The sequence below is a fragment of the Entelurus aequoreus genome, linkage group LG06 (genome assembly GCF_033978785.1).
Source record: "Entelurus aequoreus isolate RoL-2023_Sb linkage group LG06, RoL_Eaeq_v1.1, whole genome shotgun sequence".
In the NCBI taxonomy this organism is placed as follows: domain Eukaryota; kingdom Metazoa; phylum Chordata; class Actinopteri; order Syngnathiformes; family Syngnathidae; genus Entelurus; species Entelurus aequoreus.
The window spans coordinates 81,478,256-81,495,901 of NC_084736.1; the positions used below are offsets into that span (position 1 = coordinate 81,478,256).

The following is a 17,646-nucleotide window of genomic DNA, read 5'->3' on the forward strand; positions in this document are numbered from 1 at the left end:
AGTTTAACGGCCGCAGTATTCTAACTGTGCGAAGGTAGCGCAATCACTTGTCTTTTAAATGAAGACCTGTATGAATGACCTAATTGTCCATGTGAGTAAAAACTCACATGGACAATTATGCAAATTAGAAAACGGCGTCATCTACCCCCCTCAACCATCCTGTGAGAAACAATGCAATATTTACTAGGGGTGTAACGGTACACAAAAGTTTCGGTTCGGTACGTACCTCGGTTTAGAGGTCACGGTTCGGTTCATTTTCGGTACAGTAAGAAAACAAAATATACATTTTTGGGTTATTTATTTACCAAATTTGCAAAATCTTCCACCAAAAATATTTTTCTAAGTGGAATATTTGATGTGAAGTAATCAGAACCTTGGATAGGTCAATAATTCATAATAACATTGATTTTGATTCAATATTATGTTTTGAGCAATGACAGTTTGAAAGAAAAAAAACCCAGCTTTGTTTTATTAGTCAAAATTGCAACTTTTTCTAAATTACATTTCACCTTTAAGCTTTTTTATTTCACTTTTGTTATGTTTTTGTTTATTTTAATTGTATTTATCGAATGTGCCGTGGGCCTTTAAAACATTAGCTGTTTGACACCCCAGCTATAGATAATAAAAAATGAAATGTGATAAATCTATGGATAAAAAGCAGAGCCTGGCGACGCATGCGCGTTTATCATAACTCTCTCTCTCTCTCTGTCTCTGCCCCTCCCTCACCAATGCTGCTGCGCGCTCAATTTGTTTTGTTTTTAACCCCTTCTTAACCCTGAACGTACATTGAAAATACACGCAACCCTAACTCAAAATGCCGGACATTTGAGGCATTTAAGAAACTCCGCCCTGACAGCTCCGCAAAAGAGGACGTATGGTCAGTCTATCGTAGCCCGTTAGCTGCTAGCATGCCGTGTGTTGTGCATCGGTGTGCATTGTTTACACAACGTACGTTACGCTACTTAATATGTCCGTGTGGAAACTAGTTCGGTACACCTCCGAACCGAACCGGAACCCCCGTACCGAAACGGTTCGATACAAATACACGTACCGTTACACCCCTAATATTTACATCGTCAGCACTGATTTGACAAATAACAGAGACATTGCAGGACTTCTACTTTAATTTACCTGGATCTGCGTTTCAAGCTGGTCTCGTTCGCGCTGAACGTCTTGCAAATGCAGTTCCATGTTATTCATATTGTCGTGGACTCTGAGCACCTCTTTCTGCAGCCGGGCGTGCTCCAGCTCGGCGGTCTGCTTCTCCCCCTGAACATCCAGCGCTGCCTGTTTTAGGTCCTGCACTTCAGCCAGAAGACGCTTTTTAGTAGACTTGAGCTCAGTGATTAATTGTTCTTTGGAGCTGGCATCTCGACGGTAGGCTTCCACCATCACCTGTGAAAAAGACTTACGAGTTAGAATTTCTTATTAACAAGATGCACTTCATCAGGATTACTTCCACATTCATGCTGGATTAGAAAAACATTCGTTTGTGGCCTCCAATCATTTGTAAATGCCATGCATTAAAAAAAATGGCTTGGATAAAGTGAAGCCTTACAATTTATGTGGAAAAAAGTCCCACTTTATAAATCTTTTCATTGCAAACTGAGCAGCATCTACCATTTCTCAATCCAGTGACGTGGATCAACCAGCACTCTATTCTTAACTGTTGACAGCCATTTGGTTGGACAATGCATCCTCCCACGACAGAATCAACATTGGCCAGCTGGGAAATTCTGACAGAAATATTATGTGAAGGGAAAAATTGCACTTCCCGACAGCTTCTGCTAACTTTACCAAGACATTGTTATCTGTAGATAAATAAAGTGCCGGAGGCAGTTAGGCTCTCCATTTTACCGCTCAGAGATGGAGGAGGACTAAATGAGAAAGTCGGTCATGCATATATGCATAATTCAAAAGTTGTCAGTGTCGTAATTCAGATGTATTACCTTTTGTTGTGTGAACTGTTCCTTCAATTTGTGAGCGTGTTTCTTCAGAGAACTATTCTCCTGCCTTAGCGTTTCAATCTATACCAAAAAAACACATCATTTATTTAGATTTAATCAAACACAGTAACAGTAATAAAAACTGACTAAATAACTCTATTAAACACATTTTATAGGGAAATTAACTATGTTATACCAATTTCTAATTCTACTGGTCAGTTATGCACTATTTAATTCTGTGAGGCACAGCTGCCATTTGTTTCGCACCTGATTGGCTTTGACCTGGATTTCCTGTTTGAGCTGATCCAAGACATCCGAGGCCACCAGAACTTCCTCTCCTAGTCTTTCAGCACTGTCATCAAGTTGGCTCTTGTCGGCTCTGGCTGCTTGTAGTGCTACCTCTAGAACAATCTTCTCATTCTGTAGGTACTGGATGTTGTCATCCTTGATATTGCTTTCTGCTTGCAGCTCGGCCAGCTGGCCTTCCAGCTCTAGGTACCGGGCCTCGAGCTGGTTGATTGACTGTTCTTTGGTATGCAAGTTCTCCTGAGTGGTAGTCAGCTGGCGCATCAGCTCCAGATGTTCTTTCTGCAGGGAGTGCAGCTGCACGTCCTTCTGAGAAAGGTTCAACTTCATCTAGAGTACACATAAAATAATAAACATCAGTCAGCACCTATGTTTACCAACAAGACGTTTGTCATAGAAAATGGATAGATGGATTAGCTCAGTGTTTTTCAACCACTAGTGTACCGTGAGATATTGCCTGGTGTGCCGTGGGGGATTATGTAATTTCACCTAATTGGGTTAAAAATATTTTTTGCAAACCAGTAATTATAATCCGCAAATGTCTAGAGCGCGGCATATCCGTAGGTGGCAGCCAGTAGCTAATTGCTTTGTAGATGTCGGGACCATGGTTTGTCGTGTTTCACAATAAACAAAAGGCGAGTGCCGCTAAGAAAAGGCATTGAAGCTCAGGGATGGCTATGCTAAACGAAGCTAAAACTGAACTGGCTGCAAAGTAAACAAAAACAGAATGCTGGACGACAGCAAAGACTTACAGCGTGTGGAGCAGCAGACGGCGTCCACAAAGTGCATCCGTAAATGACATGACAATCAACAACAAAATAGGAGCGCAATACAAGAACTAAAACACTACACACAGGAAAACACCAACAACCTCAAAATAAGTCATGGCGTGATGTTTTGAATTCATATCCAACAATTGTGAGAACTACTTTTTATATTGGCTGCTGAGTTTCATTTTTCAATGATTTATGCTGGTGGTGTGCCTCCGGATTTTTTCAACTAAAAAAAATATGCCTTGGCTCAGAAAAGGTTGAAAAACACTGGATTAGTGAAATGAATTATGTTTATATAGCGCTTTTCTCGAGTGACAAAGGGCTTTTACATTGTACATATACTGTAAAATTGTCGTCATGTGCGTACATGGTAATTGTTATATTTTGTATATATGATATAGACATTATATAATATATCAGTATATATAATATACTGTACATATATTATGTAAATATTATGTATATATGTTATATTTTATATCGCTATATTTAGTCAATTTTTACCTGCATTGTCCTTTCCATCCTTACACTGTCCATCATTGTAACTGAGCTACTGTGTGGAACAATTTCCCTTGTGGATCATTAAAGTTTGTCTAAGTCCAAGTCTAAAACCCAATATCTAAGTTACATTTAAACCAGTGTGGGTGGCACTGGGAGCAGGTGGGTAAAGTGTCTTGCCCAAGGACACAACGGCAGTGACTAGGATGGCAGAAGCGGGGACGAACCTGGAACCCTCAAGTTGCTGGCACAGCCACTCTACCAACCGAGCTATACCGTCCATTAGCTGATTAGACTTGTGCTATTTGCACAAAAGTTAAATACACTAAAATGCTCTTCAAATGACAACAAAGAAAAATCACCACCTGCTCCAGTTCCATTTCCAAGTGGCTGGCTGTGTTGGCCAGTTTTATTAAGCGCTCTCGTTCTTCCTCAAAGTCTTCCAGTTTGTGCTGCAGGTCATCTTCTACCATGATCTTCGCATCCTGGATCTGCTTATAAGCGGCTTCCTGGGTCATCATGTCTGCCTACAGGATTAATAGCAGAAGGTCCGTATCAAATAATATGCCTACTAAGTAAAGACAGATCGATATAAAAATGCTACAGTATTCACAATATACCGTTTATATTTTTGTCATCCACCTGTCTCTGCTCTCCATGTCAACAAACAGACGTGCATAAAGAAATAAAGGAATGTTCAACAATGTACCTCAATGCTTTGCAGATGAACAGCAATACGCTCTTTTTCTTTGATAGAGCGGTGTTGGGTCTCAGAGAGTTGGTGGGACAGAGTCACATTCTCTAGCTTCAGATGCTCAAGAACACCATTCTGGGTCATTTTTCCTGCCTGGGGAGGAAAAGTTGTATACACATATTTATGTTTGCATGTATGCTGAACAAAGAAATGTCCATCTTACCTGCATGTTTGCCATTTCACTTTGCAATCGCACTCGAGCTTCCTGAGCCAGGCCGAGCTGCTGCTGGTACCACTGCCTGACCTGCTGGAGTGAGTCGATCTCTGCCTGGGAGGTTTTCAGACGGCTCTGAAGCGTGCTGCGCTCCAGCTGGACCTGTTGAAGCTGGTTCTGAAGGCCACCCATCTGCAGTCGCATATCCTGCACTACAAAATTGAACACGGACAAAGCAACATGAATTACAATCGGTGCTTTTGGCTGCAATTTTAAACGGTGGCAGACAAAATGAAAAAGTACTGTACATTTGCACATAAAGTAAGCTGAGGGCCGGCTCTCTGATAATGCCATCTATACATCCATTTTGTATGACTTTTCCTGTTCAGGGTCGCAGTGAGCAGGGACCTAACCCGGCTGAATGGAACTTGGACTAGACATCAATCAATCAAAGAGCACATACAAAGACAGACAACCCTGAGGATGCCATAGACCAGGGGTAACCAACGCGGTGCCCACGGGCACCAGGTAGCCCGTAAGGACCAGATGAGTAGCCCGCTGGCCTGTTCTAAAAATAGCTCAAATAGCAGCACTTACCAGTGAGCTGCCTCTATTTTTTAAATTTGATTTATTTACTAGCAAGCTGGTCTCGCTTTGCCCAACATTTTTACTTCTAAGAGAGACAAAACTCAAATAGAATTTGAAAATCCAAGAAAATATTTTAAAGACTTGGTCTTCACTTGTTTAAATAAATTCATACATTTTTTTACTTTGCTTCTTATAACTTTCAGAAAGACAATTTTAGAGAAAAAATACAACCTTAAAAATTATTTTAGGATTTTTAAACACATATACCTTTTTACCTTTTCAATTCCTTCCTCTTCTTTCCTGACAATTTAAATCAATGTTCAAGTAATTTTTTTTATTATTATTGTAAAGAATAATAAATACATTTTAATTTAATTCTTCAATTTAGCTTCTGTTTTTTCGACGAAGAATATTTGTGAAATATTTCTTCAAACTTATTATGATTAAAATTCAAAAAAAATATTCTGGCAAATCTAGAAAATCTGTAGAATCAAATTTAAATCTTATTTCAATGTATTTTGAATTTCTTTTAAAAATTTTGTTCTGGAAAATCTAGAAGAAATAATGATTTGTTAGAAATATAGCTTTGTCCAATTTGTTATATATTCTAACAAAGTGCAGATTGGATTTTAACCTATTTAAAACATGTCATCAAAATTCTAAAATTAATCTTAATCAGGAAAAATTACTAATGATGTTCCATAAATTCTTTTTTTAATTTTTTCAAAAAGATTCGAATTAGCTAGTTTTTGTCTTCTTTTTTTCGGTTGAATTTTGAATTTTAAAGAGTCGAAATTGAAGATAAACTTTGTTTCAAAATTTAATTGTCATTTTTTTTCGTGTTTTCTGCTCTTTTAAACCGTTCAATTAAGTGTAAATATCATTAATTATTAATAATAACATAGAGTTAAAGTTAAATTGAGCAAATTGGCTATTTCTAGCAATTTATTTAAGTGTGTATCAAACTGGTAGCCCTTCGCATTAATCAGTACCCAAGAAGTAGCTCTTGGTTTCATAACGGTTGGTGACCCCTGCCATAGACCATAAGGTCTATTGAAATTTGGATCACCTCAAATCATGTATATGAAACTTTAACATTAATTCACAGCAGTAGAGCAGAAGAACAAACCGTTTTAATGAATAGCTGGACAGAATAATAGCTAAAAACTAGGTATTGAGTTCTCATGATGCTCCCTAACGTTAATAAGATGGTTTTAATTGGTGATATCATTCTCTCTGCATAAATAAGGTGCACCGCAGTGCTTTAAAGTCAGCAATGATGCTGCACAACCCACTAAAACCCAATAATACTTAAAGACAATCTCAATGAATCACATTCGTTGTGAAAAAGATGTCAACTGTATATATAGTAAGTGGTCATAATTGTTTTTACTCTTAGTAGACTGTTGTCTCACCTGTACTGTCCCTTGATATGAGAGCGGTTTGCATTTCCTCCACCTTCCCCATCAGCCTGTTGTACTGGTCTTCAGCTACCTTCAGGTCATTGCTCAAGGATGCCAGACCAGCATTTTTGTTCTCCAAATTGCCCTGGAGCTCCACCATTGCCTTCTCTAGCTGGCTGCAGTTCTGCCGCAGTGTGCCCACTTCCGTATTAAGGACATTCTGCTTTTCCTGGCTAACGTGAGCCTCCGTCTTCTGAGCATGCAATTGAGCATTCACTGTAGCCAGTTGGGCCTGGAGCTCCGTCTTCTCCTTGAGAGTCTAGTGGACAGAACAAGATCATCAGAATTGACCTCCAAATTATTTAAGTATGGCTCTCAACAACAACCAAAAGCGCTTATATATATATATATATATATATATATATAGGTATTTGTATTGAGTAGGGGTGTAACGGTACGTGTATTTGTATTGAACCGTTTCGGTACGGGGGTTTCGGTTTGGTTCGGAGGTGTACCGAACGAGTTTCCACACGAACATATTAAGTAGCCGCCTCCGCTTCCTTCTGCCTCTGTCTCTGTCAGTCCTCTACACAGCACCCAGAATTGTCCCACCCACACAACCATCTGATTGGTTACAAACAGAGTGGTAACAGCCAATCAGCAGTGCATATTCAGAGCGCATGTAGTCAGTGCTTAGCAGGTAAGCATCAGGCAGCGGACTCTCCCCAAATGATAATAAACACCTCCCAGTCAACTACTAGTAACATCACTATGAGCCCGTTGACCTTCTAGAAATATAAAAGGCAGTTCAGCTCGCTCGCAGTCCTGCTTTTAGCGTAACGTTAGCTCATTTTGCGGTGTGTGTGTGTGTGTGTGTTACGGACAGCAAAGCCCTGTCTGTCTGTTATTTCACTTTACCTTTTTCTGTGTTGTTTGAGCTGTGTTGAAGCAGCAAAAAAGGACATTATGTTAAATGAAGAGTTTCTGTCTCTGATAGTTGATATAATAATGGAACTGCATCTTTAAGCCTACATGAACTCAATGGTGTTCAGGGATGAATAGTCTCTCCTATTGCTATTGTTTCAGCTATAGTTACATTAATCATTTGTAATGTAGCAGCCTAGTTTTGAATGGCAGGGTCCCTGCTATCACATGTTGATAAAAATATAACATTTACATAATAAAAATCAACTACATGCTTACCAAATGCTGTAATAAATTAAGCATGATGAGTTGACTTGAATTTTAATGTTGCACTTTTTATATGTACAAGAAAAGTTTTGTCATTGTATTTAATCTGAACAACAACTTGAGGTAGTTTAATGTGAGCAGAATTATTATAGTGTTCTCAATGTTAAAAGGATAAAGCCATTGTTTACATATTTGGTAAATAAATAACCAAAAAATTTATATTTTGTTGTTTTCTTACTGTACCGAAAATGAACCAAACCGTGACCTCTAAACAGAGGTACGTAACGAACCAAAATTTTTGTGTACCGTTACACTCCTAGTATTGAGTGTATTTGTCTATAATCCCTATTGACAATATTCTCAGTATACAGTTAAGCTCATATTCAACCATTTGAAAACATGTACAGTAATTTAGGAAACTGAAAAAGGCCTTATACTAACCTGGTTAGCTTCAGATGACAAATATTCCAGTTGACCCTCCAGTCTCATTTTTTCTTTTAACACCTGAAGCATTTCATCATGCCCCATCACAGAACTCTCCAAAGACACACTGAATAATGTAAACAAAATGTTAAAATATTCACAGTTTTTGATTAAATAAATAAACAAAGCACTAATTGAGTGTCTCATTACTGTCTCACGTCAATAAATACCTGCTGGAAAAGCTGTCTCTGCGGCTGCGTTGTTCTGCAGAACCTTCTTGTTCCAACTCCAGAAGGTGCTGCTCATCACTAGCTGCCTGCAATACTTCTTGCAGGGAGGGAAATTGACCCATGGCCTCTGGTGCAATCTCCCGTCCCTCCACGGTGTAGGGCCCCTGATGTCTGTCCATAGCAGCAGAGAGTGTTGCATAGGTTCCCCTAGTAGACACACTGCTGTAGGACGAACTGTCGCTGTCATTGCCATCATTCCCTGGCCTCGCTCCTAATTCACTTCCATCAATCTCAGACACATTGTCCTCGGCCTGGAGAGAAACACTGGCCTGTCCTTTTACCTCCAATGTGCTGGTTTCTGACATTACATTGACCTCAGAAAGGGTGGATACAGAGTTGATAGTGGACTGGACGGAGCTCACGCTGTTGTCTGCAGTATTTACTCCACCTCCGCCCTCGACGTCATTCTCTGAAGACTTGTAGTCAGCCAAGGAGTGGATCTTGTTTGTGCGGGAGGCTCTGGATTTCTTCTCCTTGGAGATAGGAATTCCCAAACTCCCCAGTTTGGGACCACGAGGGACACTGGTCCTCAGAAAAGAATACTCCTTGGTCATAGCGACTGTATTAGCCCTGGGAAGACCTTCAGGATGCAGCATGAGCTCTGGATCCAGAGTACTGAATTGTCTGCTTCTTGGAGTGCTGCGATGAGACTAAAACAAAAATAATTGGTTATTCGAGCATTAAGTAAGTTGGAATCAAGTTGCCGAGCCTGAAATATATTGCCATGTTGCACTCACACTGGCCAATCAGTGCACAAATTCCAGTATATTATCGCCAGGGTTTGTTTGTCTTTCGGTTAGTTAGTTAGCAACATAACTTAAAAAGTCAAGGGCGGATTTTGATGAAACTATCAGGAAAAGTCAGAAATGGGATAAAGAATAAGTGATTAGATTGTGAGAGTGATCGAGATCATTTCTACTAGATTACCTTACGTTTACATTACAAGGCTAAACTTGTGTATGCTAGTGGCCCTACCTTCACCTACAGAGACTTGTGGTTTCCAAGTGTTTTCTTATTTTCTAATGAAAACCGCTGCATACAGACCTGCCAACCTTAAAGAAATATTACAAGTACCCACTTCCATTTTTGCATTTTTTAAGACAAATTTACAAATGTTGATCATTTTACTTACTCAAAGCTGCTCACACGGTCACTAAGGTGGCCACTATGTTTGACACATCAACTTAATGTGTATTATATTTATCCATGAGAGCATTTTTGTTGTAAATTGTGAAGTTTGTGTGTTAAAATCATGGTTGTTTTTACAAATGATGACAGATGTGAACAAGAGCATGTATTGTCTTTGTGTGATGATGTAAATGAGGTGTGGTTGTATTGTATATTAAGTATGTGTTAATGAAAGGGCATTTTATGACTTTTCTTAATTTGACTACATGCTATAGTATGATTTTAGCATCATCATTTTATTGCATGATTTGTGTATCCCTTTAATTTAGGTAGCCAGGGACTGCAGATGGAAATTAGCTATTAAACTATAATCTGGTACAGGAAATATCTGTCTTTGATCTTAATGTTTCTATGCATTGTCCCTTCAAATAAAGACTAAACTAAACTACTATGTGCCAACCAATAAAAAACTAGGAGTTCAGCGCATGACATGACGTCAACTCATTGAGCAAACAACTCCTGTCGACAATTTAGTATGTTGGCTTCCTATGTCCCTAATGGACAATGGGAATTAAAGAAAGGAGAATGATATTGCTCTGGAACGTTTCAATGTGTTACAACAGTCACTGTTATTGCAAATGTTGATCCAAAATCAGGTGAGGGCATTTGCAAAAGTGGCATTTATGCCCTCTGAAAGAGTTGTATAGGCACAAAAAATAAGAGTTTGCTGGGGGAGGAGCGAGCCAGCACGGTTTACACTGGTGTCTCGACGCAAGAACACAGTCTAGGCTTCAAAGACTGTTGTCAAAACACAATAAAATGTGTAATTGGAGAGCAGTGAAGCGTAATATAGAGTGCAAAAAAATGCATATACGTTGGAAGATGTGTAAATTAACAGAAGAACTAAAAAAGCATGCTTAGTCAGTGATATATCATGTTCAAGCCTGATGTAGTAGAATAACAGTATGATTGACCACGATAGTAACCACAAGTCTCAACTTAAAATAAACAGTAAGCAAATCACCAGTTTGTATCATCTATTTTGCATGTGTTCATTACTTATTTTTAAAATCATAGGACGGTACAACAAATGGATGTAAAAAATGACTGTGATAAACAAAACAAAGTGACTTTTAAGAGGTTGGCATGATGCATTTAAATTCATTACTTGATGTCCTTGAACTCACTCTCTCCTTGTGTCTTTGTACTCTGTACTGTTTAAGTTGCTCTTCCAGGCGTCTGCGAGCCTCCAGACGAATCCTCTCCTCATTTTCCATCTCCAACGAAGGCTTCTGATTGGCTACAGAGCAAAGGACATTATTCAAAAGGGCACATTAACAACTGAAGCTGTCTGAAATAGAATGCGTATGAATCAGTGCAGCAATATGATATGGATATTGTCACTTCCTAATGCAACGCTTCAGATTGCATTACTGGTGTTGAAAGCTTGAAACCACAAAATTTCAAATCATAAGTTCCAGAGCATAGTGATAAACTGAAACAATGTTACAAATCAAGCCATGAAATTCCTAGGGAGACTGCACAAAAGTCATTTTCCTGCACTCCAGGTACCCAGAGCACAAAACATAGTACATGTAAGTCATGTGTTAGTTTTGAATAACAATTTCCAGCAAAATAGGGTTAAAAAAGGGGGTGTCACAATGGGGGCACTCATGCAACAAGTTTATGCTTACACAATTCAGTCTCCTGCAAAGGCATACTGAGTCTGAGTGACTGCAATGCATCACTCGTGTGACCTGTGACCTCAGCAGCAGCCTGCTCAGGTTCAAGCACCATGGCTGGATAAGCAGTCACACCTGCGGTGGCCTCTTGCGCTTGGGAGTCGACTGGGGAGCCTGTGCGCTGCGGAAGTGCTGTCGGAGGCACCGACCCATTAACATGGGAGCCCTTGGTAGCCCCGATGCCCACTGACAGTTCATCTCCATTTGGCCTCACATCAGAGCTGACGGGACCTGCAACGGACAAGTCCCAAGGGATGAGTGAGTCACAGTCGGTATTGCAAAGGAGAATGCAAAATGAGCGTGATGTGTGTTGGCAAACTAGCTGAGCAACTTTGACAACACTTGAGTCGAACGCAGCATTTCACCTCCGGATCAAGAAGCGTAAAACCATGCTGCACTGCTACTTTCATATCGCCATCATGTGACTAAAATCAACTGTATAATTAAGAAACAAGTGTAAAGGAATGACACAAGACGTCAATAAAAAGATGTTCTGTACAGTATACACGCATATTCCGCAAAGAAGACAGGCCATTGTAATCTGAATTAATTCAAGCCTATTTTTCATTTTTTTATTATGTACGTATGGCCATCATATTTGAAGAGTCCGTGTTTAGAAAGGTAAATTAAATTGTGGCATTACTGAAAATGCATGAGGGAGCTATTCACGTTTCAAAATATGCATGCTTTTGTTTCATTGGTGTTTTTCATGCTAAAAAAAAATATTAGGGATTTTAGATTGGTTGTGGGGAGGTGCTTTCATAAGAAGACAATAAAAACAATATTAAATCGGGAAAGAATCTGCACTGACCATTAGAGATGGGAGATTACAGGTGGGGAAATAATCAATGTTTAGATACATCGCAATTTGGACATGGACGATTACAAAATCGATTAGTAAACGTCAATAATCAATAATCGATGTATTTAGTGTAATGCAGACAGCTCTAATATTTGGATGACTGAAGCTGGACACCTCACCGAGAGATACAACAGACATTGTATTGTCTGCTCGCGGAAAACAAACATTCTAATCTACGATTTGACTCCCTCGAATGGCCTTGACGCTGCAACAACAGGAGCAGGCTGTTCTGAAAACACCCCCGAGGACACCTCAATAATGATGGACGCTTTTGACCTCCCTCCCTCCTCAACGACACCTGGAGTCGAACTTTTGCTTGCATGCAGAACGGCCCCAGTCTATGAACATTACATCATCACACCCAAGACAACGGGCACATACACACACACACCCCCTCACCCACCGCACGCCTTCACCACAGCTTGTTTCCAATCGGGGTGATGGACGGCTGGCAGCGCTTCATAGCAGCAGTCGACCTCCAGGGCCCCAACTTCCCGCCCCTCTGTTGCGAGTTGTCGTGATTAAATGTAACGTGTTTATGTGTGCATTGCATGGAGGTTTTTCCCCACTCCAGACTAGGCCCCCTTAGGAGCCCAGTCTAGATTGTATTTTTTTTACTCATCTTCTTCCCCAGCGTTTTACCTTTTTCTTATCTTTTACGGGGCGCCTTTGCCGACCCATCAGCATTCCTGTTCTGTAACACTGTTTGTTTGTCTAATCTTGAACAGGTTTGTGCTGAAAACATAGTTTTGTTGTACTTGTGCAATGACAATAAAGTCCTATCCTATCCTATACAACCAGCTCCTTTATTATAGGGCACTTATGTTACAATTTTTTAATTTAATTCAATACATCTGATGGGAGACCCTTTTTACAAATGCACTGTATGTAAAAGTTACAAGTGATAAACGCTCATTCAGTGAAACAAAAAGAAATGTAAAACTGCATCAATATACATAAATGAAAGAGGCATCAATAATTGATTATTAATCGAATTGTAGCTCCTGAATCTTTAATCGTAATCGAATCCTGAGGTGGTTAAATATTCCCACGCCTACTCACCATTGTGAATCCCCTTGTTTGCATTTTGATTGCCGTCAAGCCCTTGTTGCTTTTCACTCTCCAGCGTGCAGACTACAGCCTCTGTGGATTGATCGACCTTCACCTCCATTTAAACGGTGTATCAATTCCTAACGTCCATTTCTGTACTGCAACCAACTAAGACGATACTGCTGGATCCTCATTGGAAAGGTGTTCTTGAAACACAATGCATGGCAGCATGGGGACTGCTTTCCCAATTGCAGGAACTGGCAAACGGCCCTGTAAAAACAAAACAGCGAGCTCGACAAATGTGTAGATGGCACAAACAAAGCAGCAGCTCTTAAAAAGTTGAAATAATGTTTAAAAAACAACAACAATGCAATCAAAGCAATCCAAACATAAGCGAGTCAAGGGCTAATAATCAGATTTATCAGTTATGGTGTCAGTTTAGTTTAGTTTATATATATGTTAAAGAACATAAAATGTGTACAGTTACACAAATCAATATGTACAAGGAATAAAAAGAAGCATATTTCTATATTTAATCCGACCTCTTCTTCCATTACAGCAGTAGTTTGTGTTTAGTGTGTACCGGCTTACTTTTTTATTAATAAAATGTGAAGATGTGTAATACTGAAATCAGAAAGCTTGTTCTAAGAAACTAAACAATGAATGAAAATAACCTTTAAAGACAAAAAGTTGATTTTGTCGAACTCCTTCTAGGATTACTTAGAGCAGTGTTTTTCAACCACTGTGCCACGGCACACCGATACAGTCTGGTGTGCCGTGGGAGATTATCTAATTTCACCTATTTGGGTTAAAAATATGTTTTGCAAACCAGTAATTATAGTCTGCAAATTATGTGTTGTTGTTGAGTGTCGGTGCTGTCTAGAGCTCGGCAGAGTAACCGTGTAATACTCTTCCATATCAGTAGGTGGCAGCCGGTAGCTAATTGCTTTGTAGATGTTGGAAACAGCGGGAGGTAGCGTGCAGGTAAAAAGGTAGCTAATGCTTAAACCAAAAATAAACAAAAGGTGAGTGCCCCTAAGAAAATGCATTGAAGCTTAGGGAAGGCTATGCAGAAAACTGATGGCTACAAAGTAAACAAAAACAGAATGCTGGACGACAGCAAAGACTTACTGTGGAGCAAAGACGGCGTCCACAATGTACATCCGAACATGACATGACAATTAGAGATGTCCGATAATATCGGACTGCCGATATTATCGGCCGATAAATGCTTTAAAATGTAATATCGGTTTCAAAAAGTAAAATGTATGACTTTTTAAAACGCCGCTGTACGGAGTTGTACACGGACGTAGGGAGAAGTACAGAGCGCCAATAGACCTTAAAGGCACTGCCTTTGGGTGCCGGCCAAATCACATAATATCTACGGCTTTTCACACACACAAGTGAATGCAAGGCATACTTGGTCAACAACCATACAGGTCACACTGAGGGTAGCCGTATAAACAACTTTAACACTGTTACAAATATGCGCCACACTGTGAACCCACACCAAACAAGAATGACAAACACATTTCGGGGTAACATCCAAAACCGTAACACAACATAAACACAACAGAACAAATACCCAGAACCCCTTGCAGCACTAACTCTTCCGGGACACTACAATATATATTTTAAAGACTTGGTCTTCACTTGTTTGAATAATTTCATTAATTTTTTTACTTGGCTTCTTATAACTTTCAGAAAGACAATTTTAGAGAAAAAATACAACCTTAAAAATGATTTGAGGATTTTTAAACACATATACCTTTTTACCTTTTGAATTCCTTCCTCTTCTTTCCTGACAATTTAAATCAATGTTCAAGTAAATTTATTTTTTTATTGTAAAGAATAATAAATCAATTTTAATTGAATTCTTCATTTTAGCTTCTGTATTTTCGACGAAGAATATTTGTGGAATATTTCTTCAAACTTATTATGATTAAAATTCAAAAAAATTATTCTGGCAAATCTAGAAAATCTGTACAATCAAATTTAAATCTTATTTCAAAGTCTTTTGAATTTCTTTTAAAATTTTTGTTCTGGAAAATCTAGAAGAAATAATGATTTGTCTTTGTTAGAAATATAGCTTGGTCCAATTTGTTATATATTCTAACAAAGTGCAGATTGGATTTTAACCTATTTAAAACTTGTCATCAAAATTCTAAAATTAATCTTAATCAGGAAAAATTACTAATGATGTTCCATAAATTTAATTTTTTCAAAAACATTTGAATTAGCTAGTTTTTCCCTTCTTTTTTTCGGTTGAATTTTGAATTTTAAAGAGTTGAAATTGAAGATAAACGATGTTTCAAAATTTAATTGTCATTTTTTTTCGTGTTTTCTCCTCTTTTAAACCGTTCAATTAAGTGTAAATATCATTAATTATTAATAATAACATAGAGTTAAAGGTAAATTGAGCAAATTGGCTATTTCTGGCAATTTATTTAAGTGTGTATCAAACTGGTAGCCCTTCGCATTAATCAGTACCCAAGAAGTGGCTCTTGGTTACAAAAAGGTTGGTGACCCCTGCTTTAAAGTCATATCCAACAATTGCGACAACGACTTTTTACTGTCAACTGAGTTTCGTTTTTTAATCATTTCTGCTGGTGATGTGCTTCCTGGTTTTTTCACCGCAAAAAATGTGCCTTGGCTCAAAAAAAAGGTAGAAAAACACTGACTTAGAGTGGCTGTTTTCACCATAGAGACATGCTAATAAGCCTATAAACACCGAAGCTATGCACTACACACCGGCAAACACACATATAGGTGCATGTACGCAGATGTAGCGAAATTGCCATTAGAAACAGTATTTGCTAAATTGTCATCTATTATTAAAATATGTATTTAAGTCGTGGTGCCAACTAAATAAAGTAGTTTGTTTACGAAGCAGGATATGTGCAGCTAACGTTAAAGTGGCTAACAATGTAGCTAATATAGTCATCTATTATTATATATAGCTATATATATATACATATATATAGCTAATATAGTCATCTATTATTAAAATATGTATTTAAGTCGTGGTGCCAACTAAATAAAGTAGTTTGTTTACAAAGCAGGATATGTGCAGCTAACGCTAAAGTGGCTAACAATGTAGCTAATATAATCAAATGCCGTGTTTTGACAAAATGTTTTACATCACCGCAGCAAGCAGACAATATAACTATTTCTCTTAACACCATTTAAATATACATGTGCTAATTGTAGAATGACAAGTTGCAAAAAGGCGTACAAATATTCCAAAAGACTCACCAAAGCTGCTCCTAGCCTTTTACTACGTGGCTGTTTGCGTGCCGTCCCTTAAAGAGTCCGACTGGAAACTGTGACCGCAAACAGAAGTACCGACACATTGAGCGTTTTTAAAAAATAAATATATAATAATAATGTATGTACGTTTTTAAAGTGATTGACTTGTTTATGAAGTGTATTAATATTACCAAATAATTAAAAAATGATATTATGTAATAGAAAACAATAACATCAAACTTTTTGTTATTTTTTTATTTTACACACAAGCAAATAAATAATAATCATTAAAACAAAGTACAGAAACAGGACAAAAACAGGGGTTGTAAACTCAATAAAGTAACTAAAATACATCATATTACAGAGGCATTTCATTATGGAATACTCTTCATTTGAATATTAGGACTATCCATCCATCCATTTCCTACCGCTTGTCCCTTTTGGGTTTGCGGGGGGTGCTGCAGCCTATTCCCAGCAAAAAAGCATTTAAGAAACATGTAAAGTCACTTTTTAGACTTAAGAGTTAATCTTTCATGTTATCAGTTTGAGAACTTTTTTTTTTCTCTTTCCCTTTTTCCTTTCTTTTATTGTAACTGGATCTGCGTATGTTCTGTAACTGTATCTGTGTACTGTTATTTTATTTTATTATTTTGAAAATTTTCTTTTTCTTTTCCCTTTTTCCTTTCTTTTATTTGTAACTGGATCTGTGTACTGTTATTTTATTTTATTATTTTGAGAATTTTCTTTTCCTTTTTGCTTTCTTTTATTTGTAACTGGATCTGCGTATGTTCTGTAACTGTATCTGTGTACTGTTATTTTATTTTATTATTTTGAAAATGTTCTTTTTCTTTTCCCTTTTTCCTTTCTTTTATTTGTAACTGGATCTGTGTACTGTTATTTTATTTTATTATTTTGAGAATTTTCTTTTCCTTTTTGCTTTCTTTTATTTGTAACTGGATCTGCGTATGTTCTGTAACTGTATCTGTGTACTGTTATTTTATTTTATTATTTTGAGAATTTTCTTATTTTCCCTTTTTCCTTTTTTTTATTGTAACTGGATCTGCGTATGTTCTGTAACTGTATCTGTGTACTGTTATTTTATTTTATTATTTTGAGAATTTCCTTTTTCTTTTCCCTTTTCCTTTCTTTTATTTGTAACTGGATTTGTGTATGTTTTGTAACTGTATCTGTGTACTGTTATTTTATTTTATTATTTTGAGAATTTTCTTTTTCTTTTCCCTTTTCCTTTCTTTTATTTGTAACTGGATCTGTGTACTGTTATTTTATTT

The 17,646-nt window shown here is 37.9% G+C and overlaps 1 protein-coding gene across 2 annotated transcripts in view; it reads right to left on the reverse strand.

Annotated features, from left to right (window-relative positions):
• Nucleotides 1-16,449, reverse strand: part of golga3 (golgin A3) — a 35,833-nt gene extending 19,384 nt beyond the window's left edge. Inside the window, exons 1-13 of one of the 2 annotated variants that reach the window (XM_062051619.1) lie at nt 16,364-16,449; nt 13,121-13,378; nt 11,272-11,427; nt 10,642-10,754; nt 8,267-8,976; nt 8,055-8,163; nt 6,435-6,741; nt 4,441-4,643; nt 4,233-4,370; nt 3,889-4,050; nt 2,214-2,582; nt 1,950-2,027; nt 1,132-1,395 (exon numbers count right to left, since the gene is read on the reverse strand). In XM_062051619.1, coding sequence (XP_061907603.1) covers nt 1,132-1,395; nt 1,950-2,027; nt 2,214-2,582; nt 3,889-4,050; nt 4,233-4,370; nt 4,441-4,643; nt 6,435-6,741; nt 8,055-8,163; nt 8,267-8,976; nt 10,642-10,754; nt 11,272-11,427; nt 13,121-13,229 — 2,718 coding nt within the window. In that variant the 5' untranslated portion in view covers nt 13,230-13,378; nt 16,364-16,449. Of the gene's footprint in view, nt 1-1,131; nt 1,396-1,949; nt 2,028-2,213; nt 2,583-3,888; nt 4,051-4,232; nt 4,371-4,440; nt 4,644-6,434; nt 6,742-8,054; nt 8,164-8,266; nt 8,977-10,641; nt 10,755-11,148; nt 11,428-13,120; nt 13,379-16,363 lie in introns of both variants that reach the window. The other variant, XM_062051618.1, reaches the window with a different exon arrangement.
• Nucleotides 16,450-17,646: the final 1,197 nt, after the last annotated feature.